This window comes from Vipera berus (genome assembly GCF_964194415.1).
Source record: "Vipera berus genome assembly, chromosome: 3".
NCBI classification, from domain to species: Eukaryota; Metazoa; Chordata; class Lepidosauria; order Squamata; family Viperidae; genus Vipera; species Vipera berus.
The window spans coordinates 28,935,200-28,959,562 of record NC_138204.1 but is presented as its reverse complement, the minus strand read 5'-3'; the positions used below and the strand labels follow the sequence as shown (position 1 = coordinate 28,959,562).

At 33.2% G+C, this 24,363-nt stretch overlaps 1 protein-coding gene across 1 annotated transcript in view; it reads right to left on the bottom strand.

Moving 5' to 3' along the window:
- The window catches only part of PTPRT (protein tyrosine phosphatase receptor type T), a gene marked incomplete at both ends in the record, with an annotated part of 698,891 nt that overhangs the window by 24,309 nt on the left and 650,219 nt on the right, over nt 1–24,363 (bottom strand). The window contains 7 exons of the mRNA XM_081322609.1: nt 1,974–2,123; nt 3,475–3,610; nt 5,956–6,110; nt 7,730–7,846; nt 9,422–9,519; nt 14,213–14,249; nt 16,411–16,487. Of these exons, the coding sequence (XP_081178735.1) occupies nt 1,974–2,123; nt 3,475–3,610; nt 5,956–6,110; nt 7,730–7,846; nt 9,422–9,519; nt 14,213–14,249; nt 16,411–16,487 (770 nt within the window). The remainder of the gene's footprint in view (nt 1–1,973; nt 2,124–3,474; nt 3,611–5,955; nt 6,111–7,729; nt 7,847–9,421; nt 9,520–14,212; nt 14,250–16,410; nt 16,488–24,363) is intronic.

The window sequence follows — 24,363 nt, the reverse complement described above, 5'->3', positions numbered from 1 at the left end:
AATCAGTGATTCCTAGGCTAGAAATGACTATTATTTAAATATCTTTCAGCTGTCCCCCAAGGCCATGGGTAGGGGACCTTGGCTCTTTTATGACTTGTGGACTTCAATATCTAGAATTCCTGAACCAGCCAATACCCCTGCCCAAAGCCATAAAAAGACTGACCCTTTTAACAGACTAAGTTCTGGAGGAGGGCTATGAGTATATACAGTACATGTCTATTAGCAATAATATTTTTGTACAATAGGCAATCAATGTTGTGTTAAGCGTGGAGAAAAGCTGTGATTTACCATCAAACCCTGGCATGGAGCCTGACAAGTACTATAAATATGGAACAGGTGGGGGGTTTTAATCACATTTTCTCTGAGTCACAGAATTGTAATTTTTCAGTAATGGAATATGAAAGTAAAGCAATATGAGCATAACTCAGACCATTGATCAAAGCAAACACTTAAGACAAACCAGAACTAAAAATCAAGAAATAACTAATCTCAATGGTTAATCTATAACACTCTCAGATAAACACCTTGCAGGATTATAACTCAGATATATAAGTATGGTTTACAATTTTGTAATAATGATGGAAAAATCTATCATGCATGTTCAGAAGCAGTCATGTTTCTACCTATATTTTCAGGATTGAGTTTTGCAATTTTAGTCATGTGACTAGAAAGTTTCATCTCAATTTTAGTTTCTTATCTCTCATTTGTTTCTCAATATATAAAATCATATATTTTAAACAGGAAAGGATTATCCACACAAGCTAAAGCAGGCATGTCTAAAGATGGATAAGACACTTAAAGCTCATCCACAATTAACTTGGAAATAACCTGACCTATTTCCTTTGGCTTCTCTTTTTTCCAAACAATATGAACTGGATAATTGTGTATGCCAATTATTTGACAAAGATCACAAGCTTCTAGACATAAGCTTTACTAACTAGGCATTTTGTAATCATTTTCTGTAGAGATAGGAAATGAAATGAAAGGCTTACTTGTACATTTGAATCTATCTGTGAAATCTATACTTATCAAATCCCTGGTTATTACATTATTTATATGATTAATTTTGAAGCTGCCTGACTCTATAGCACCTCTGGGCAACTTACAGATAAAAAATAAAAATAAGAAAAAAGGACAGCTGACTGAAGATCCCAAATGCCATGAGCCTGGGAGGGCAACCAGGTCTTAAGCAATTTATAGAAAGTCAGAAGTATGAATATCTGTGAAGGTATCATTCTGCAGACGAGGGCCCATCAGTGAGAGTCATCACCATCCTTCCTAGGTCCCAAGATGAAATTGCATAGTTGATGGCAACTGGAATGTGCCCACTGTAGATGACTTGTGCAATGGAAACATATGGAGGCAGAGAGTACCTCAAGTAACCAGAACCTAGGGCTTTAATTTGCATTTAGAAGCCAACTGGTCATCAGTGCAGCTTGCAAAACTGCAGGGAAATGTGCATATAGTGCAACACATCTATCACTGTACATGCCACCACATTCTTAACCAGAAGTAGCTTCCAAGTGGTTTTCAAGCACACTTGGACACTTTCATGTGAACATTGTTGCAAATGATACCTCTGTATACAAAGGAGAGACTTTCTCAAATGAAGAGATAAATAGAATATTTCAAGAAAAGTTACTAGAAGAAGGATGACTCTTGTCCACAAACACCCTTTGGGCCAAGAGAATCCTGAATTAACTTGAGTATTTTTTTTCCAGATGCAGACTATTAAGGACTTCTGGACCCTTGGATGTCAATTTCATTTGAGGGGGAAAAGTCATTCCTGAACTTTCCTGGATGGACTATAACCTGAAAAGGAGTTTATAGGATTCACTTCTTCCTTGGGAAAATCCTGAATAATCCTTAAAACCCCTTGTAATCTTTATAGAATCTACTTCAATACAGGCACATTAGCCATAATTTTCTATGACTCAGGACATATAAGGAACATTATTTATCCATTACCTTACCTGGAATTCATCTTTTATCTGGCTGGAATTTGTCTGTGGATCCAATCTGCTGATGTTGTAGTATATAGATCTGAATTCACAAACAGGAATGGCAGTGTTGCCACAAAGGCATGCTTCCAGAATGGCATCATGAACAAACACATACTGCTCCTACATATCAAAAAAGTTAATTGCTCATCACCATCAGGGCCTTTAGAAGCAATTGTAATGTCTTTCACTTTAATGAAACTTCCAAGAACTTAAGGTCAACAAGAAAACGAAACACTTTCCTGATCCAACAAAAGTGTACAGTGTGAAAGTGCTTACAGTTTACCATTGGATCTACAAGAAAGACATATATATATTTTTTTCTCTCTCTGGACAAATTAAATCCAAAAGCAATATATGTTACTATATTGGTGATGACTGCATTATAAGAAGTATCAGCATTTCAGTAGATAAAACCTATTGAAAATGAGCTTATTTTGCTTAGATATTAATCTATTTTATCATTACAATTGTTTATGTCTAGTCTACAGAGCCATTTACCTTCATGCCATTTTACACTGTCTATGTGGTTGAATAAATTGCTATGTCTATATCCTCAATATTTTAAATGAAGATAGACTTTGATTCCATGAAATAGTCTAACCATGAAATACTCTGTCCAGTTTTATTGTTTGTTAAGCAGATTGACTTATTTTACTCATTAATATAATCAATCATTTGCCAGCAGGAAAATGAACATAATCACAGTTCCCTGATCAATAAATATATCTGAATGAACTTGTACTAGAAGATCATAAGCACTCTTTATTTATTGTTTGACTGGTTGATTGATTGAATTTCTAGGCTGCCCAACTCCAAAAAGGTTTTCACCAGTATAAAGAATCAACATAATTTAAAATTATAACCTAGATTCTAAAGATTTCAACCACTGAATATTATAAAATAACCTCAAAACCTAAATGTGTTATAAAATTTACTTGAATCTTAGGTAGTTAGAGAAATGTAGGAAAGTGCCTATAGTGCTGATTGTATTTCAGCTCATGGAAACTGATACGAATTAACTATTTTAATGGAAAATAGACTATGAATATAATGTTGGCCATTATAAATATGCTGTTTGAATCTGGTGGTGAACATAGGTTTTATTTCTGTATGAATCATTCATATATTTTTAAAAGTGGCATTTGGAAAAAATGACTTTGCTAAAATGGTACTAGCCACCTCAGTTTCTGTAAGAATTGTAGCAAAAAAAAATAACCATATGTATGTTTTGTGTATCCCTAAGCAATAATGGAGCTTAGAAGTATTTCATATCATGGAAAGTAATGTTACTAAATTAAGCAAACATAGTTTATTAAAATTAAGCTAGTGTGCTGAAAATATTTTGAAATATAATATATTTTCACAAGTTTATCTTTTCTTCCATTTTATTCAGTTTTCATCCATCTGAAAGTACTGAACTTTTGGTTAGGAATAGGTTTAAAAACAAGACAACAACAACAAAAAAGGATACCTCTGTCTGCACCAAGTTAACTCTCTGGGATCGCAACTCTCTCACACAATTAAATATATCCACCACACCTTCATTTTCTGCCATGTCAAGCATGATGTCTATGGCAATAAAGCACCCTGTCCTCCCAGCACCGGCACTGAAAGAGAGAAGATATAAAATTTAAAAAATCAAGCATGGCTCTCGGCTTTTGTCTTAAATGAAACCTGGTGCAAGTATATATCTGCAAGGCAAAGAACAATAAACAGGAAAGAGAGACGAGCTCCATTATTTGAAACAGTCATCCCTTCACTTTCTTTGTTTCAAACAAGTTTCTTGTTTATTTCAGAAGAGATATGTCTATAAAAATCTGCATATTTTCTTCTGCACCTTGGCCCTTGAAGATTAGGCAGATTATTTGCATGGGAAATTAAGTCTGATCTCAAAATGCCAACTTTTCACTAGTCTGACAATCTAGATGTTAAAATCTCTCTCCTATAAATTATGCACATGTTATCCACAGTAGCCTCAATTCTGTAAAGATGTCCAGGTTATTTGGACTTCTGAGTCTCATATCCTTTCAGGAATGTGTATCTTGCAGAAGTACTAACTTTATCTGGCATGCAGGGAATCCAATTTGCACATTGAATGTTGTACTAACAGTTAAGAAAGAAGGGAAAAGAAAGGGGTTTTCTGCACGCATAAAAAGAATGTGTAAAGAAAAAAGCTGGGCTAGAACTTTTCTCCTGATATCCTAATTTTTTAATTCAAGTTTATTTATTTAGACACCACATTTTCGACAAATATTTAAATATATTAAAAACACATTTACCCAGAGTTCATTTAAAGCATATTTGAATTTAAGTGCCGGCCAAAAATTGCAGAGAATTGTGTTGGTAATTTTAAACCCCACAATCCAAAGGGATGCAAATGGTCACTAATGCAAAGTTATTAATGGTATAGTTTGATTCTCAGTGGAAAAAAATATGAACTCTGTATATATTTTATCCTTTAAATTGTTGTATTCCTAAAAAATAACTCAGGGTGACAATAAATTATTACATGAATAAATTCCAAATTAACTCTTCGGCCATTTCTAAAAATTGCCCTATTTAAGATTTAATGAAGCAGATTACAAATGTAGCCATTGGCTGCTGATATAGGGCAATTGATGGGAGGAGATTTCCTGTCCTTGCCAGTTAAGGGAGAATTCAGTCATTGCTGTGCATATAAATGGTTGTTGACTGCTGATAGTTTTCCAAGTTAAGGTCAGCAGTCTGTACCACAGAAAATTAATCTTATAAAATTGTAGAACGCTAGGTTTTTCCACTGCTTCTACCGAAACTTTCACCCTTGATTGACTCACAATGGCAGCCAGCGACTCTTACTGAAAAATAATTTCACATTCTATTTCTGGCATGCACAGTTGTTCAGGTTGGACAGGAAAAAATGATTTGCCTCTAAATGCAAATCATCTTCCATGTCTCCTTTCTCCCACTGTGAAATATTATTCTGCAAACAGGACAGAACTTACAATGTCCTTTCCAGGCTTTGATGAAAATTCCGCTAAACAAAATACTGCAAAATCCAGCAGGTGTGAGTAGAGTATGAATTATTAGTCAGATTAAACTAGATGTAGGAAAGAATAATTGATATCATCTCAATGAATATATGGCATTTCATTCTCTTTAATTCACTTTTCTGATGTTCAGAATTGTAATAAATATAAAATTAACATACTTAAATGCATTCTTAAGTATTGACGCAGAGTATTCATAAAGATTTGAGATGACAATAATCAGATGACCAATAGATGACATTCTGAAAGCATTTTTTAATTATTTATTTATTAACTTTATATGCCACCTATCTACTATTGAGTGACTCTAAAACTTTAGGGAAATTTAGCCATTGCTACTATAGCTGAATATTGATATTTCAACACTTAACAAAAAAAAAGTTAGGTACACGAGGGTCATTTGAAATTAAAACAAGCATCTTCAGATTTATTCAGAATATTATCCATTGGGATCAGGATCAAGTTGTCCATCTATTTTTAGAACAGTATTTATAATATGTAATACTTTTTTATAGTAGAAAATGCTTCTATCAGATTTAAATTTTGAACATGATATTGCGTGAATGTTATTAATGGTTAGAACTTACTTAAAATACAGTAGTTATAGCATCCTACTCAGGAATACTGTGCAATACCCAATCTAGTCTTCTACGTTGGAGTCAAAGGTTGTGTATCTACCAAAAGTGTATACTTATGGATCACTATGGAAGCATGAAACAAATAATCTATTTGCTTGGGACAAACTATATTTTTGTGATCAGTAGTGGATCTAATGCAAGAAAGAAATGCAGTTGATATACAGAAGGTTTGCTGTATGGTATGATTTTGAATAATGCAACATAGTGGAATGCCTGGTAAGCTAGGGACATAAGCAGCACTGGTGAAAATGGATGAAAGGGAATGAAAGATGGAAACAAAGTTTGTACCTGCAGTGCACAACAATAGGCCCTGCATCTGGTGGGTTGAGAAACTTCACTTGTCGAACAAAGCCCAAGAGACCTGTAGCATAACAAGGAACCCCATGGTCTGGCCAGCTAGTGAAGTGGAATTGACGAATTTCTCGAATCTCATGGTAGCCTTTCTGAAAAGGATATAAAATAAAAAAAAATTCTATTCTCTTTCATAGCAATTACTACTACTTAATTAGGAATTGTTTCTTTCTTAAGTTGAGGCTAGATTTACCCAACAGGAAATATATCTGATCTTTCCTTCAACCCTACTTGCATCTTCAAGTAGTGTGTGTTTGGGTGTGGGTGTGGATATGTATTTTCTGAAAGTGCAAAGTGAAAAAGTGTCCGTGTGTGTGTGTGTGTGTGTGTGTGCGTGTGTGTGTGTGTATTTTTCTGTCTGTACATATATATATATATTTGTACACAATTTGGGCAATTCTAATAAAAAATAGATTTCAAGATTCATGAATACATTTCAAGAAAATATTGTGATCTCCTATCATTCCTTGAACAAAGGTTGCAAAAGAACTTGTGTACTAGTAAGCAATCATAACTTTGTTTGTTAAAGCTGGCATGTTGATGAAGGGCTTTCGCATTCACATCTAGTACATGATGATAAATATCTTCTCACTAAGCAATAGCAAGCTAGTTTTTTAAAAAGTAGTATTCCAATTACCTCCACAGTATAAGTGGTACATAATTAAACTACCTTCTGTATTTTTCTATTTGGAAAGTATACTCAGTAAGGCTAAAATCCAAATTAAGAACAAGGGAAGCATGCCAAATAACTATTCTGAAAATGCTATGATCATAATTATAGTAATATAGTTTTAGCTTGTTTTAGTATTTCAAAAATGTATTGTTCTGGCTTTGGTTACTTTTTAAAATAATATATTTAAAAGTAGGAAACATTTATGTCTGCAAAATATATATTATGTATGTATGTTTTTTATCTGCCATTCTGCTAGAGAATGACACTCAGGAACAAGTAGCAATTATTTTAAAATGCACTTACATACTTAATCCAATAATTAGCAACATAATGCTTGATACAAATAATCATATAATGAAAACCTTCCCTGAAACAATTCAAACTGCTTTCAAATAAAATGTTGGTATTTCTTTACTGCTGTGTGGTAAAGAAATATTAACATCTTATTTGGAAGCAGAAAGAAAAAGCTAGTATTCTATAGAGCAATATTCTACCAGCTTATACACTTATGGTATAAAGGATCATGATGAGCTTCCTTACGGTATTCATCTCAAGTTTCATACCTTTTCTTAAGAAAAAGAAAATAATAATGTAGGTTAATGATAAGAGTTTAAGTCTAAGTGCTATTGCTATTAAGATGAATGTTACTTTGCTGTAACAGTGACAGCAATCAACATAACACTAAGGGATAATGGGCTTTTCTTTGCTAGATAAGATCAAGGAAATATTGGATAGAAATTTGGATTTTATGGCCTAGGCAGTCTCTTTGAGTTCTAGGATTCTACTTATGGGAAATTATTAAGCTATGCATGAAAGTTACTGATCTGTATAGAGGTATTTTCTCTGATTTGGGAGATAACACATAGCCATGTTTTTTGTCCTCCATGTCTCCGTCTAATTTACTTTATATATTAAAGTGTATAATGTATAGTGATGATTTCATATTGACTTTCATATATCTTAATGAAACATGGAAAGAAATGGATATACTGGGAAACAAATTAGTTGATGAGAAAAGTAGGACCAATGTATCCTTACTTTTTGGACTGTAAAAGTACGTATAACATATTCTGCCAATGGTTCTGTTTCAATTAAGGTCACTTTGATATCTCCGTAGACTTCTGTGTCATCAGGCCAGTATCTGACACACTTCACCTATGGAGGGGAAAGCCAAAAAAGTGAAAATTAATGTATGACATTTAGCTGTAAGGCATTGTTTTCTAGCTCTAGATATGGGCCTAAAATATACACTCCTGCAGTAGAAGAAATCAGAAGGACACTGCATAGGACCTCTCAAGTACATGCATCAATTATTAGTAACCTGGAAAAGACTCAAAACAATATTGATGTAATTTATTTGTCCTGGTTTATGTATTTGACATATGAAACCCATTTGTTTATGGAAACCTTTTTCATACATATATGAATAGTGATACATGAACAAATACTATTATGATTGCTGTGGTGTTTGTCAACCAATTTGTAAACAGCCAAATTTGCTATCCTAACAATATTTATCAAGATACAGTAATGATCTACATTAGAGCTGGGAAAATGATAGCATAAAATATTGTTCATTCACTGAATAGTTAATTCTAATTTTACTATAGTTAAAATTAGGAAAGACAGAAGGAATCCAATCTAAATTTGTCAGATCTGAGTTCTGTACGCAATAAAATTCAAACAATGCAGGGGGAAAATAACATCAGGAAAGTTAAGCGAAAGAGAAAAAAGGTGATGAGAAAGAAATGTGCAACTAACATTAGGTAATTGTACATAATTGCCATTATTGTAAGTTCTAGCTATATAAAGAGCCTTTTTGTACTGCCATCAAATCAGTGTCAACTCTTAGTATATATTCACCCTTCTTCAAAATGATCTGTATAGATCCTTCATGTCTCAAAAAGGTGTATCCATCACTGCAATAATTGAATTCATCCACCTTGATCCTGGTCATTATCTTCTCTTCCCTTCTACATTTTCCAATGTTATGGACTTATTACTATATATTATGATCTTTCCATAGTAGGTCTAAAATATGAACATTTGAACTTGGCCATTTGTTCCTCAAATGAAAACTCTGAGTTGATTTGTTCTGTGATCCATTTCTTTGTTTTCCTGGCTACCTATGGTATTCTGAGGAACATCATTATTCTTTTTAGCCTCCCTTAACATGTATTCAAAATTGAACTTGAAAAAAATGGGAGTATACAGTTTAGTTCACTCCTTTCCTGACAGTTTAATTTTTATACCATATCTGAGAGCAAATATTGTATTTGTTCAAATGCTTTAAAATTTGGGAAAGCAGAGTAATATAGACTAGAAGTAATAACGTATATTACTACAAGGTAAGATTGCTTAAAAAGTTTGATCTGTGGGCAATGTGATATGAATTTATTCTGATTTTCATCTAATGTGCAGATTAAAATGTAATTATACTTCAGACTCTCCACTTCATTACATTTGGAGTTCTTAGGTCAAACATTTATTTAAAAACATGTTTTGTAGGTTTAGAAATGCAGTTAGATAGCAAATTTATTCAGAAATCCATATTATTGTGACAATACCAAAATGTATTTTAAAATCTGTATATAATGGCAAATTTGAAGTAATTTTGAATATATTGCCAGTTAATGTGTCAGTGTGGTATAGAAGACTTCAAATTGAGCACATGTAAGAATGACAGGAACCACAATATATGACTGATAACTTTGGAAATTAACATCTTACCCTGCCAACTTCCACCAGGTTGGTGACCATGACAACACTTGCTGAATTCTCCTGCCAGATCATCCTCCAAAAATCCTTCACTGTCTCTTGCATTGGACCTAAAGGAAGAATAAGTAAAACAAAAGAGACCTCCCAAAGATTACTTTAGCAGAAACATTTCAATTTATTTGACTTTCTGTCAACAGCCCTTCTACTTAATAATAATAAGTTGGAAGGGACCTTGGACGTCATCTAGTCCAACCCCCTACTCAGGCAGGAAACCCTATACCATTTCAGACAAATGGCTGGCCAGTCTCTTCTTAAAAACTTCCAGTGTTGGAGCATTCACCTCTTCTGGAGGCAGGTTGTTCCACTGGTTAGTTGTTCTAACTGTCAGGAAGTTTCTCCTTAGTTCTAGGTTGCTTCTCTCCTTGACTAGTTTCCATCCATTGCTTCTTGTCCTGTTTTCAGGTGCTTTGGAGAATAGCTTGACTCCCTCTTCTTTGTGGCAGCCCCTGAGATATTGGAACACTGCTATCATGTCACCCCTCACCCTTCTCTTCATTAAACTACACATACCCAATTCCAGCAACCGTTCCCTATATGTTTTAGCCTCCAGTCCCCCAATCATCTTTGTTGCTCTTCTCTGTACTCTTTCTAGAGTCTTGACATCTTTTTTACATCGTGGTGACCAAAACTGGATGCAGTATTCCAGGTGTGGCCTTACCAAGGCATTGTAAAGTGGTATTAGTACTTCACGTGATCTTGATTCTATCCCTCTGTTAATGCAGCCTAGCACTGTGTTGGCTTTTTTGGCAGCTGCAGCACACTGCTGGCTCATATTGAAGTGATTGTCCACTAGGACTCTGAGATCTCCCTCACAGTTACTACCGAAACACAATACTTACACAAGAGCAACGGGAAGGGATGAATCAATTGATAACTGCTGAAGAAATCATTTTAGCAATTAGACAATTAAAAGTGGGTAAGGCACCTGGAACAGATGGTTTATTAGCTATTTATTATAAAAATTTACAATCAGAAATGGTGGAGCCTTTAAAAGAATTATTTAGAACAATACAATCTGGAGGAGAAGTGCCTCCATCATGGAAAACAGCATTTATAACTTTGATTCCGAAGGAAGATCAAGATCTTGTTCAACTTAAAAATTATAGGCCTATATCGCTTTTAAATAATGATTATAAAATATTTGCAAAGATTTTAGCAAATAGATTAACGGGGGTTATGCAGCAAATGATTTATTCTTATCAAACAGGTTTTATAAGTGGTAGGCAAATGAAAAATATTGTGAGACATATTGTAAATTGATTAGAATATTTGGAAAGAAATAATCAAGTCCCTGCAGTGCTGATTTTTTTGGATGCTGAAAAAGCATTTGATCAATTGAATTGGCAATTTTTATTTAAAGTTTTGGAGAAAATGGAGTTTGGTGATAAGTTTTTACAATCTATTAGGGCAATATATCAAAAACAAACAGCTCAAATAATAATCAATGGTAGCTTAACAGAAGCTTGTAAAATTGAAAAGGGTACAAGACAGGGTTGTCTGTTGTCGCCATTATTGTTTGTTTTAACATTGGAAATATTGTTGATTAAGATACGTGAATCAAAGAAAATAAAGGGAATTAAAATTAAAGATCAAGAGTATAGATTGAAAGCGTTTGCAGATGACTTGGTTATACATTAGGTCAACCAACTCAATCGGTTATAGATTTAATGGAAATAATTTTACAATATGGACAAGTCTCTGGATTTAAGGTCAATAGGCAGAAAACTAAAATATTGTCTAAAAATATGACCAAAGAACAAAAGGAAGTTTTAGGAAAACTAACGGGATATGAAATAGTTAAAAAGGTTAAATATTTGGGGGTATATTTTTCAGCTTCAAATGTGAAATTATATAAAAATAATTATGAATTGTTATGGCTAAAAATACAAAAAAAATTAGATAGTTGGAAAAAATTACAATTGTCTTTATTAGGAAGAATTGCAGCTGTGAAAATAAATGTTTTACCTAAATTCTTATTTTTGTTTCAAATGATACCTATACTTAAAAAAGATTCAAATTTGGAGGAATGGCAGAGAGGTATTAATAAATTTGTTTGGGCAGGGAAGAGAGACCGAAAGTTAAACTTAAGATAATGCAAGATGCACGTGAAAGAGGTGGTCTTAAAATGCCCAACTTTAAATTATATTATGAAGCTGCGGTATTATCATCAATTAGTAATTGGTTCAATTTAACACAAGAGAGATTACTGAATATTTATTGTATGATAAAAAAGTGGATAATGTTTTTAAGACACATATATTAAGATATGCCCTGTTGCGAGTTTGGAAAAAATATCGTTATAAGTTGAACTTTAAAATTCCAATTTGGGCAATACCTAAACATGCGATAGAAAAAATAAATGTGGGATTTAAGCATGATGTGACTACATATAAAGAAATTCTTAGATTGGAAAGAAATGTGTGGCAATTAAAGCCATTTAATATTTTAAAAGAAAAAAAGATAGTACAAACTTGGTTTCAGTATGGGCAGTTACAAGCTAGATTGAAACAGGATCAGAAAATTGGTATTTCTATAGTAGATGAAAATTTGGTTAAACAAATTAGAGATCAAAGTCCTGCACATATAAGAAGGATATATAATGCATTGATAGAATTAGATTCAGAAACGGAACTTGTTAAAGATTGTATGATAAAATGGGCCCAGAATATTCAAGAACCAATAACGATGGATACTTGGGAAACAATATGGGTCAGAAATGTAAAATTTACACAGTCACAAAATCTAAGAGATAATTTTTATAAGATGTTTTATAGATGGCATTTAGATGCTAAAAAATTGGCATCTATGTATTCAAATTATCAGCCTAAATGCTGGAGGTGTGGTTGTGATGATGCAACGTATTATCACATATGGTGGACTTGTATAAAAGTTAAAGCTTTTTGGATTAAAATTTGGTGGAATATGCAGAAGATATTTAAGAAAAAGATAAAATTTTCTCCACAATTATTTTTGCTGGGTATTACTATTGACTTTACTGCTATAAAAACTAAATTGATGCTGAATTTAATAACAGCAGCAAGACTTTTGGTAGCGCAATATTGGAAGAAGGAGGATTTGCCTACTATAGAAGAATGGACTTCAAAAGTTTCGAACCTGGCAGAAATGGCGAAAATCTCAGCATATTTGAAAGACCATTTGCAACAAAGATATATTTTGGAATGGAGAAGATGGATTGATTATATTCAGAATAAATATTTTATTTTATTTTTATTTTTATTTTAATCCCATTTATATCCCGCCCTTCTCTGAAGACTCAGGGTGGCTTACAATCTAAAGCACAATGTGCTTAGCAATAGCCTTCATTCTATGTATATGCCTGCTTATTAGGGCTTTTGCCCCCCCCCAAGCGGCATTATTACAAAGTCAGCTTATTGCCCCCAACAATCTGGGTCCTCATTTTACCTACCTCGGAAGGATGGAAGGCTGAGTCAACCTTGAGCCTGGTGGGATGCGAACCTGCACTAATTGCAGGCAGCTGGTGTTACTTAAGGAGGCATTAGCCCACTGCTCCACCAAGGCTCTTGGGACCAAAAAGTTTCATTTAGCATTTGAATGAGTATTAGATTTAGAAGATTTGTTATTATTTAGTTATTTTTAAGGAGAGTTAAAGTGCGATAGGATTCAAAGTGTTATTATAGTTAGTTTGCATATTATAGTTTAAGATTGTTATGGTCAATGCCCTGTATTTGCTCTGGGAAGTCGGGGGGGGAGGGAGAGGGAGGGGGAACTGGGTGGGGGGGTGGGTTTTTATGTTTTTTATGTTTAAAATGTATCTGTAAAACTCTTTAATAAAAAAAAATCTCCTAAGTGTTTTCTTAGGTGAGGTCTGAAGAGCAATACATCTGTTGAATCATACAAGTAACTATGGTAGGATTTAAAATGGTAGGCTAAACTTTAGTACTGCAAACAGATATAAATACTCATAATTGAAGGTCACTTTGGAGTAACACATGAGACAAATATAGAATATTAATTTATTCTGGGACACAGGGCTAGATCTGCGAAGAATACTTACAAAGTATAAATGGCACTTAGAATTATAAATGCACCCTCAATTAAAGGGTGAGATGTTAGGTGATAATACTCCTGGGTCACATTTTAATTACAAAATGAATGTGTGATTACAAAATGAATGTGTGACTTTTAACAGAAATATTTTCATTCCCTTTGAGAATTTGGTGCTAGGTGCTGGTTTTCATATTTCGGATTGTGCTTTTCATTTCCTTTTTTTAAAAAAAATATTGAAAATGTGAAAAAATGTCATTTTGAAAAAGAAAATATTAAAATTAAAGGATGGAACACAAGTTTAATTAAATACAAAGGAATCTTAGTGATTGCAATGTGACTCCTATGAAACCAAGGGCAACATATGTGAAATTTCAATTAGTATGCATAAAAAACCCAGTTGTATATTAAGTTGGTCTAAATGCTTATGTCAAAACAGAATTAAACTCTTATTTTTAACTTTAGAAACATATTCTAAGAAAATACATCCAAAAAGGAAGATGTAAATGCAAGAATTCATACTGTTATTAAAGAAATCATTATTTGAAAAATCATGTTCAAATGACAAGGATGAATAACAAACTAAATACATCACCTACAATGATTTATCTTCCAAGCTAATTGCACTACCAGCTTTCAGGCATCTTTATATCACTTATTTATTATTTTTATTCAGATCATATCATTTGGACCATGCTTTGATTCTATGGTACTTACCTTGAGTTGCAATGTAATGGTGAGGCCGATGGTATCCCTAAAAAGAAGACAAGGAAGGGAAACCCATGAATTTCAATTTCAGGGGCAATTCAGATTGTCAGATATTTGACAAGTTAGAAGTTTGCTTAAAATCACAGAAATCAATGTTATCTTTGAAGCATCTGTAGTAGGAAAAGGGATATGAAAATTGCATTGCCTCCATATCCTCAGGACAGAGGCAGAAAATTCTCATTCATTCAATTATTAAAATTAGAGTGTGAATTAGAGGGAGGGTAGTGATGGAGACTCAATGTCTGGATGTTTGAGATGGACAAAGGGGCAGGTAAAGTCTCCAGATTATATCTTATAGATCAGCTGGAAAACAAATGAAGCTTTCTCAAGATGACTACTGCAGACCTCTAAAGATCATATCTGACCTGGACTATAGAAAGATTCCCAAAGATGTTAGTTATATAATACTACTCTGAGTGAAAAGGAAGTATAGTATTATTCATATTCTCATGAATTATTTATGGTAGGAAATGCATCAGATTTCCTTAAAGTTCTACAAATTCTGAAACCATTTATGTATCGATAAAAAGGAGATTTATGACTAGGGGAAAAACTAGACTTTATTTTCATACTGTCTGCCTAGACCAGGGGTTCCCAACCAGGGGTGCTCACACCCCCTGGGGGTGCGAGACAATATTCCAGGGGGTACAAAAACTTGGCTTTTCAAAATTATAGTGTACATGCATAATTCATTGCTGTTGTTTCAAACTTTTGTAAGGGGTGTGAGAATATATCAGAAGTGTTCTAGGGGTGCAGGATATAGGAAAGGTTGGGAGCCGCTGGCCTAAACCATATTCACTTTAGGATTTAGCTTATCTTCTGTGTTAACAAAATAAACATGGAGACATTTGTGTTCACTCATTTGTGGCACACACATCTGTTCTTGTCAAAGCAGGATAAGTCATTAGCTTGTATGTGGGGTTTGTTTTTAAAGAAATCATGTAGAATATACATTTTTATATGTTTTCCCTTTTCTTAATTGGAGGATCTTTTTAAAACACTGTGATCTAAGTGACAATTATAAAGACTTACATGAGAAAAGAGGATGTTTAGTTGTTTGCTAGAAGTTACAGTCTTAATTTGCTTCAAAATTTAGTTTTTTATTAGATGAATATATTTAATTTGTTAACTGGATCCTTCTTTCTGTTCTTTAATTTCACAAAATCTCTTCAGGATACTTTATATTTAGATTTATAATAAACTCTTTGCATTTCAAGTTCCTGATCTTTTTGCAACAGTCATCACATTGATCAACATGGTTACACTTCTAATTTTCTAGCAACATGGGGCGGTTGGAATCATGAGAACAAGAAAAAAAGTATTATTTTGCCAAAATTCAAAGACATTGGCCTTTGAAGGCTTTTCATTCCTTTGTATGTTACCTAGCAGTAAATACCACTGATCTCTAACAATCTTCTTTAATGTTAAACTAACAAAAAAAATTCTAAGATTGTGGAAGGTGATTGCTAGTTAGAATGGACAGTATTAAACAAATAATGAATATTACTTAGGTAAGTTGACAAGTAATATGACACAGAGTAAGACACTTTCCTATACTCCTAAAACTATATAAAACATATATTCAATCCCATTCAATCCAGATCCTATTCAAACAAAAGATAGTCAAAAACTGAGAAAATTACAAGCACGACATGAGCCATTCTTATTTGATTAGTTCATTGATTAATGAGTCATTAATTTGTATTGGCTTTGGGATGGAAATTTTGATACAAACATTGTAAGTTCTTCCTCTATTTGGTGTTGGTTTTTATTTGTTTGTTTTACTAAATTCTATTTAAAGAAAGATGCCTGATTCTTAAAAGCCTGGACTCCTGTGACATGAGTATGATTTAGTACTCTTCATCGCTTACTTAGCAAACATCTCACTTAAACCTGCAAAGTACCAGGTAATTGGATCTAGCTCCATTTTAATTTGCCATGGTGGCTCTAATTATTTCTAGGGAAATTTAGTGGAGTAAATGTTCATAAGAGTTACTGGCTAGAGTATTGCTACTGTCTTCTACCACAAAAAAGTTATTTAAACCTAATGTAACCCAATAAATAAGGATCACATCAGAAGACAATTTGCTTAGCAATTCTTCAAACAGACACTTCCTTGTACAAAAATATTTTCTTATAACACTTACATCAATATAATTTGCATTAATGTAATCTGAATGAGGATCTCCATCTAGTAATTGCAGTCTCACCCTGGAGTGATCATCTGTAAATAATTGGCAGAAAGTGTTAATATTAAATAAATGAACATTTAACCAAAACAAATAGGAATGCAAAAATATACAATATAAAAATGGAGAAAACCAGGAAGATGTTTTCAAGCTTATGTTTCCATTTAAATGTACATTACATTGGTCCCAAATACCATGGCTAATCTATCCAGCAATATGTTTATTGTGTACTTTACTGTAAATACTGATTTGTTAAAGCCCTGCTTGAGCTTAATATAGTCTGAACCTGGCACAGTTTTTGTACTATGGTATTTGTTGGACTGTTGTTTGAATCATTGTGCAAGATAATATAAACCACAGAAACCATACAGGTGCCAGAACATTGTCATTTTTAAAAAAATAAGATGATGAGAGGGGATTAGGTTTTCAGTAATATTTGGAGATTTGACTTTGGTTTGATGTTTCCAAGGTAGGCATGCATACATTCTAAATAGAATGATGTTACCTTCAGTATCTGTTTATATTAAAATTCACTGAAAGAGGGAATCAGCCAGGAATCAACATACAGGTTTTAGTTTGACCTTTAATCTTTGTTTAAAGACATGGCCTATAAGGAACCAGGAGAATAGACTAATCAGAGGAGGAGATCCAGCCAATTTATGCTATTAGTTTTAAGTGCCATCTGCTGTTGCATAGAGCTCAGCCTTTTTGTTTTGATGTATATTTTCTGACAATACAATACTTAGGTATACAGAACATGAGTCAATTGCAACTGAATATGGGAAGGATTTTACAATGCTAATTTTAAGGCATTTCTATTATAGCAAAAAAAAAGAACTTTCTTGCCATCAATTCTATACCATAATTTCCTGCAACAGTTATTCTTCTTAATATTCCGTTTTCTAATTAAGATTCTAAGAACTGTAAGAGAGGTTACAGGATTACGACCTTTAAAATACTATCAGGAGGCATGGAGGTGCAGTGGTTAGAATGCAATATTGTAGGCTAACTCTGCCCATTGTTAGGAGTTTGATCCTGACCAGCTCAAAGTTGACTCAGGGTTGACTTCCACCCTTCTGAGATCAGTAAAATGAGGACCCAGATTGTTGGGGACAATATGCTGACATTGTCAACTGCTCAGAGAGAGTTGTAGAGCACTGTGGAGCAGTGTATAAGTCTAAATGCTATTTCTATTGCTATCATTGCAAGCATTTGAGGAGACAGCAAAACTCAGAAATATGTTGACAAGCTGAGTGGAAACCAGTAAGTTTAAGTTTAACAGGGAAAAATTCAAACACAAACGTTTGGGTAGGAAAAAGCTAAGACCTGACTATAGGATGATGGGAGCAGACTGGGGAGTATTCATGTGTAAATGATCTAGATATTATGTTTGAGTTGAGCATGAAACCATTGAGTGATGCAGCTACAAAACAGCAAATACAATCTTAGCTGTATTAATAGAAATAGAGTGACAATATTGTCTCTATTGAGAAACTATAGCATAACCATAAAAGTGTAACCAAGATGATAGGAAACCAACAAGGATAATTGATTGGAGATACTATGTTAGTTACAGTACTCTTAACTTGGAGAAGACAAAACTATGATAGTTATGTTCAATTATCTAAAGGGTTGTTTGAAGATGCAGAGAAATTGTTCAGAATTGTTCCAAAAGATTGGCAGTAAATCAGTTTATATTACAAGAAATACAATTTTTTACCAGCTGGTAAAAATTAATGTTCAATGTTTCTGCATAAATATGACCTAAAATATTATCTGTAGGTAGTGTTGGATTATTTTCCTCAATAAATAAATGAACAAGTGCAAGGTTTTTACTTATTTAATTGAGTTCTCAGTATCTAGTTTTAGGACTTGTGTAGAGAACAGATCACATTTTAGGTCATATCTATGCAGAAATATTGAAAATAGAAAAGGGTTAGCAAACTTTTAAGCCCCACTGTATATTTCAGTCTTACATAATTCAGAGCAGTGATTATTCAACAGGAGAGAGACTGCTGAAGAGAAGGCCCACCTCTTTGTCATTATCACACCAAAACTGCATGCCTTGACATAGGCAACATTGATATATATATATAGCAGGAGCATCTAAGTTCATGTGCATTTTGTGTATCAGTTGCAGCATCCCACAATCACACGGTCATATATGGGTTGTTGTTGTTTTTTGTGTTTGGCAAAAACTGGCAAAAATGGGTTTGCATTTACAACTATGTGGTTTGCTTAACTACTGCCAGTCTGGTAATATGATGCTCTGATTTATGACACCAAGGACAAACAAAATTCTGGTCTCAAATGAGGTTTTAAGTTGGGGACTACCTATAATTCTTTGTCGTACTAATTATTAATAATATTAATTTTTGTAAATTAATTCTGTGTCATAATTTAAGAGACGTTATAACTGATTACTGTGAGAATAGATTACTCTGTGTGAACTAAATGTGTGGTTTTATTGAGATTATAGAAGTTTTCTATAAACTGCTTTAAGCATAATATATTAATAGAAAATGCCACAGTTAACTTTATTACAATCAAATAAACCATGCAGAAACAAGCATCCATTTATAGTGATATAAACTGACAAAATAACCTTCAAACCTCCAAATACCAACTGTTTCATAACTAGAAGAAGTTAGGGCAGCTATTTTCTGACTATCGAGTGAGGGCCACATCTTTTTCATCACTATGCCTACAAACTCCATAGACATCTGTGCCTATAAGTCACTATGCACACAACATACATGTCTCTGGATTTGGATCAGTTTGCAACATATGGGAGACACTCTTGTAAGGAAGTGCTATGAATTAGGAAACATTGTGAAAATATTAAATAATAGTTATAATTCAATCTTAATTTCTTGGAAAGGATTGAAATCTAATGGACTGATTTTCAACTACATACAAAATAAAACACACACAATATAGTTGCCCAGATTACATGGGAATGGGCATCCATAATTAATTTAAATAAGTGAATGAATAAAATACTAATAAATCAAAGTATAGCAAAAATTTCCATACCAAATATATATATATATCAAAGGCACTCCGGGTTATCATATTTGATAATGTGATAGTTCACTTTTGATTCAGTATTGCAGTGAGCATAGCCCCATACTTTCCATTATATTTATTTTTTGAATTTAATAAGATGTTCAATACCTTCCCCCACCCATGCCAAAAATTACAAGTGTTTTACAAATAGTTAAAAAAAATACAATAAAGCAATGAAATAAATATTACAAAATAAATGCCATAGTGTTAGCAGTAAAAGGTACCTTTCATTATCCCATGGGAACACTGTTATGTAACCTGCATTGGCTGCCAATCATTTTCTGGGTACAATTCAAGGTGCTAGTTATCAATTATAAAACCTCACCTAATATATTCAAACAGAATAGATGTGGTCCTGATCCTTTCTATTAAACCTTGTCATCAAAGAAATGGACCAAAGAAATGTTCTATCCATGCCCCTCACACTTCTGGAACAGCATGAGTAGCATCCACATTCTGAAACAGTTCTGGAAGGACCACAAACCTACCTCTGTTCCAGGGACTGCAGTTAATGTGGTTATGAGGCTCTTTTTGTTGTATTTTTATACTTACTGTTATGGTATACGATATTATTGTGGATGTTTTAGCTTGGCCTGCCTGTTTTCTTTGATGTTTTAAATTTTTAATATATATTTTTGTTAAAAGATTTTTTAAAAAGATATAAAAACTAACACAAGCTAATATGAAGTAAGAAAAAGGAAAAGAAAGAGAAATCAAAGAGAAGTACAAAGAAGGAAAGAAAAGAAAGAAAAAGTTCTGTAAAACTTCCAATTTTCTGTACAGCAATTATTGCTACAATTATAACTTATATGATGGTTACAACATACTTCTCTTCTTTCTATAATCTATTCAGTTTAATGATCAAAACATAAATCATAAGCTCATTTTTTTCTGTTTCATGCAAAACATCTAAAACGAGTTTCCAGTCAGCAATACTGTACATGTAATACAGTCTCTTCTCTGATCAAAAACCTCAAGTTTCATCATTTCAGCAGCCATTTGTCCTTTGTTGGTAATGCTGAATCTTTCCATCTTTGGGCATCCCATAATCTTATTGCAGTTGTCATGTACAAAAACAAAGTTCCATGACTTTTTTCCAATTTTTGTCCACCATTTCCAAAAGAAAAATCACTGCTTTCAATTGTACATTCATCTTTTAGGTCTTCTGAATTAGTGCATGTTCTTGAATTTAGAATTTTCTAGCTTTATTACACGTCCACCAAAGGTGATAAAAAGTCCCTTCTTGTTGTTCATAATTCCAGCATAAATTTGAAGTGTTTTTTTATACATTCTAGATAATTTCTCTGGTGACAAATAGGAATGGTATATCATTTGATAAAAATTCTCTTTAATATTATAACATAATGTAAATTTCAGTCTTTTCAACCACATATTTCTCCTTGGTACATCTGTATGTTATAACCAAAATATTGATCCCAATTTATCATGCAATGTTTTACTTGCTCTTCTTCAGTTTCCAGTTTCAATAAAAGTTTCTACATTTTAGCAATTACATGTTTATCATTTATACACAGTTCCATTTCAAACTCAGTCTTAAAATGTTCAAAACCATGAATTATTTTGTCTACTTTAAATCTTTCTAATAATTGTGAATAAGAAAAACATGTACAATTATATTATCCTACCCCCCCACTTGTTTTCTTGATTTTATTTTACATTTTTCTTGACAATATTCTCACATCTGATAATAGATTAGTTATTTGTATTTGCTTATTATTTCTCTATAATGTGATCCTTGTTCTGAGAGCTGCAGAAGTGTTTTCAGGCATAACCTGGGTTGTTCTATTCCATATTATCAATATGGCTTACCTAACATAAGGTGTTTAAAGTTCATGTTGATCTTGACTTTATTGTACCATAAATACCCATGCCACCCAAATCTCAGGTTTTGTCCTTCTAAGTCCAAAATCCTTCTATATCTCAACAACATCCAAACCAAAAAGCAAGCTGTAAAATACAATTTCAAATTAGGTAAATCCAGGTCCTCTCTTTCCTTTGCATCTTGTAGCACCTTATATTAATTCATGTATCATTCTGCTACTGGTGCATCAGTTTCAATAAAATTAGTGTCTGAAGCAAAAGCATCATTCTAAATAAAACATTCATTTTTATCACAATTTTTTTCTCCAGCGATTATAGTTGTAATTTGCCACATTAATATATCCCTTTTAAACTTAATTACATATCTTAATTATTTTGAAATTAACATGTGGTTCATATTTATCATAATGATATCCAAATATTTTGCCTTGTTCTTAGTCTTAAAACATGTTTTATTTACCAGTTCTGTTCCATTTTTTTCTATTTGTTAATGTTAAACCTAATGCTCCACATTCTTTAATTTGTCCATTAATATTTCAAATCCCTTTAAAGCATGGGTATCAAACTCACAACATCACATGACATGTCGCGATGTATCGTGACTTTTTCCCCATTGCCGGAGCTAGAGTGGGCATGGTTTTGGCATGACACATCCGGCCTGCGGGGTTTGACACCCCTGCTTTAAAGCATTTCCCAAGTTAACACCCTTAACTTCCAAGTTTCTTTTTTTAAATCTTTACTCCTACATTTCTCTCATCTTGTCTTACATCTCTATTCAATATTCCCAGAAGTAAAATAAACAAGAGAAGGGGCAGTGAGCACCCCTGCCTTGTTCTTTTTGTATCTCACAGGGTTTTGTTAAATCCCCATTAACAATTACTTATAGTTTCTTTGAAATACAAATTAACTTTATCCATTTTATTAAGGTCACTCCAAAATTCATAACTTCTAAAACTTTAAACAAAAAATCCCAGTTCAAATTATCAAAGGCCTTTTCTGCATCTAAGAAGATTAATATAGCTTGTTTTTTTTTATTATGTTGCTCCAACTATCCCAAAATATCTAATATATTTCTGACATTGTCCTTTAACTGTCTTTTAGGTAAAACCCCACAACATTATTGTCTGTCTATTAGCCAGAAACTTTGTAAATAACTTGTATGTCCCTCTTTAGGTGTTAATGCTATATTGGCCTCTTTTCAGTGTTCTGGCAGCTTTCCTCTTATAGGGTAGAGTTCATTGTGTATTGTAAAGGTTGCAACAATTCAACCTCAAAACCTTTATAATTAGAACCTACTAATCCATCTGGTCCAACCCTTCCTAATTTAATGTTTTTTATAGCTTCAGAAATTTCTTATATTATTCATAATATAAGAGAGCCTTAGAGCCTTGGTGGAGCAGTGGGCTAATGCCTCCTTAAGTAACACCAGCTGCCTGCAATTAGTGCAGGTTCGCATCCCACCAGGCTCAAGGTTGACTCAGCCTTCCATCCTTCCGAGGTAGGTAAAATGAGGACCCAGATTGTTGGGGGCAATTAAGCTGACTTTGTAATAATGCCGCTTGGGGTGTGTGTGAAAGCCCTAATAGGCAGGAATATACATAGAATGAAGGCTACTGCTAAGCTTGTAAGCCGCCCTGAGTCTTCGGAGAAGGGCGGGATATAAATAGAATTAAATAAATAAATAAATAAATAAATAAATAAATAAATAAATAAATAAATAAATAAATAAATAAATAAATAATCTATCCTCAGTAAATTCTGTTGCTTTAGATATTTTCTCTAGAGGGATGTCATTTCTTTTATACAAATTATAATAATATTGATGAGATGCTTTTTGCCTGGCCACATTGCCATTAACACCATATCTCCCTATTGTAGTTTCAATATAATTTCCTTTTCCTTTCCTTTTTTGTAATTTATATGCTACCCTCTTCTCAGGTTTATTTGTAAGCTCAACCTTTTTTTTTTGCTTTACATAATTTATTTTTATATCCATTTCTCTTACTGTTAACACAGATAATTGCCAGTGAAGATGTTTAATCTGTTAAGAGGCATTTATCTTCTCTGGAGAATCCTTTCGTTCTTTTTTTTTTCTCTTTACTTCATACAAACTAGTAGTCATGTTATTTTTAATCTGCATTTGGAATTTGTACCTAGATTCTATTGGAGTGGACAGCCATTAATAATAATAGTAAAATAGACAAAGTAATAGAAAATGAAGATGCTAGTGCTCTGGGATTTGAGAATTTAAGCAGACAAGGACCTGCCACATAAATACTTAGCAATTGTTGGTAAGAAAACAAAAGGTGTGGATGTGACAGTACCTGGAGACAGCAGAAGAGAAGACAAAAACTGGAGAAAATCACAAGATACAAAGATCTGCAATTCCAAAATATTTGTAGCACCATTTGAACACCATCAGCATTGACAAAATCACTAAAAGTCAATTACAAAATGCAGCTTTGCTAGTTGCAATTTACATCCTGCGACCATACATTTAATACCATTAAACAACAACATCTGTCTGCTCTAGGTTCTTGAGAAGATTTGACAGGTGGACAAAAATACCAAATCCAGTTTAAACATGTGGCTGACTGCCACCAAGCACAACAAAAAAAATTTTTTCCTAATCATTGTCATACTGAGGAAAATCATTCACAATCACCTCTTACAAGGTGGGCAGCCATTATACTTTCAGTCCCCCAAAAGGATTCTCAGGACAGACTGGTGTTAATGGCCTTTCTTAACAACAGCTTTAGTACTAAACTGTCTTTGGGTGGACTATTGTTTCAAACAAAGCCCTCCACTTTATGTCACTTCTGACACATTTTTTTTAAAAAAGAAACCCCTTTAATTGCTTTCTTAATTCAAATCAACAATTATTCCAGGAGAAAAATTCATCTTGTTATCCATGACTTTACATTCATAAGGTCATATGTCTATTTTGCCATTTATTTTAGCAGTGGTTAAGCTTCTCCTTTTCTTGAACAATGATTCAAC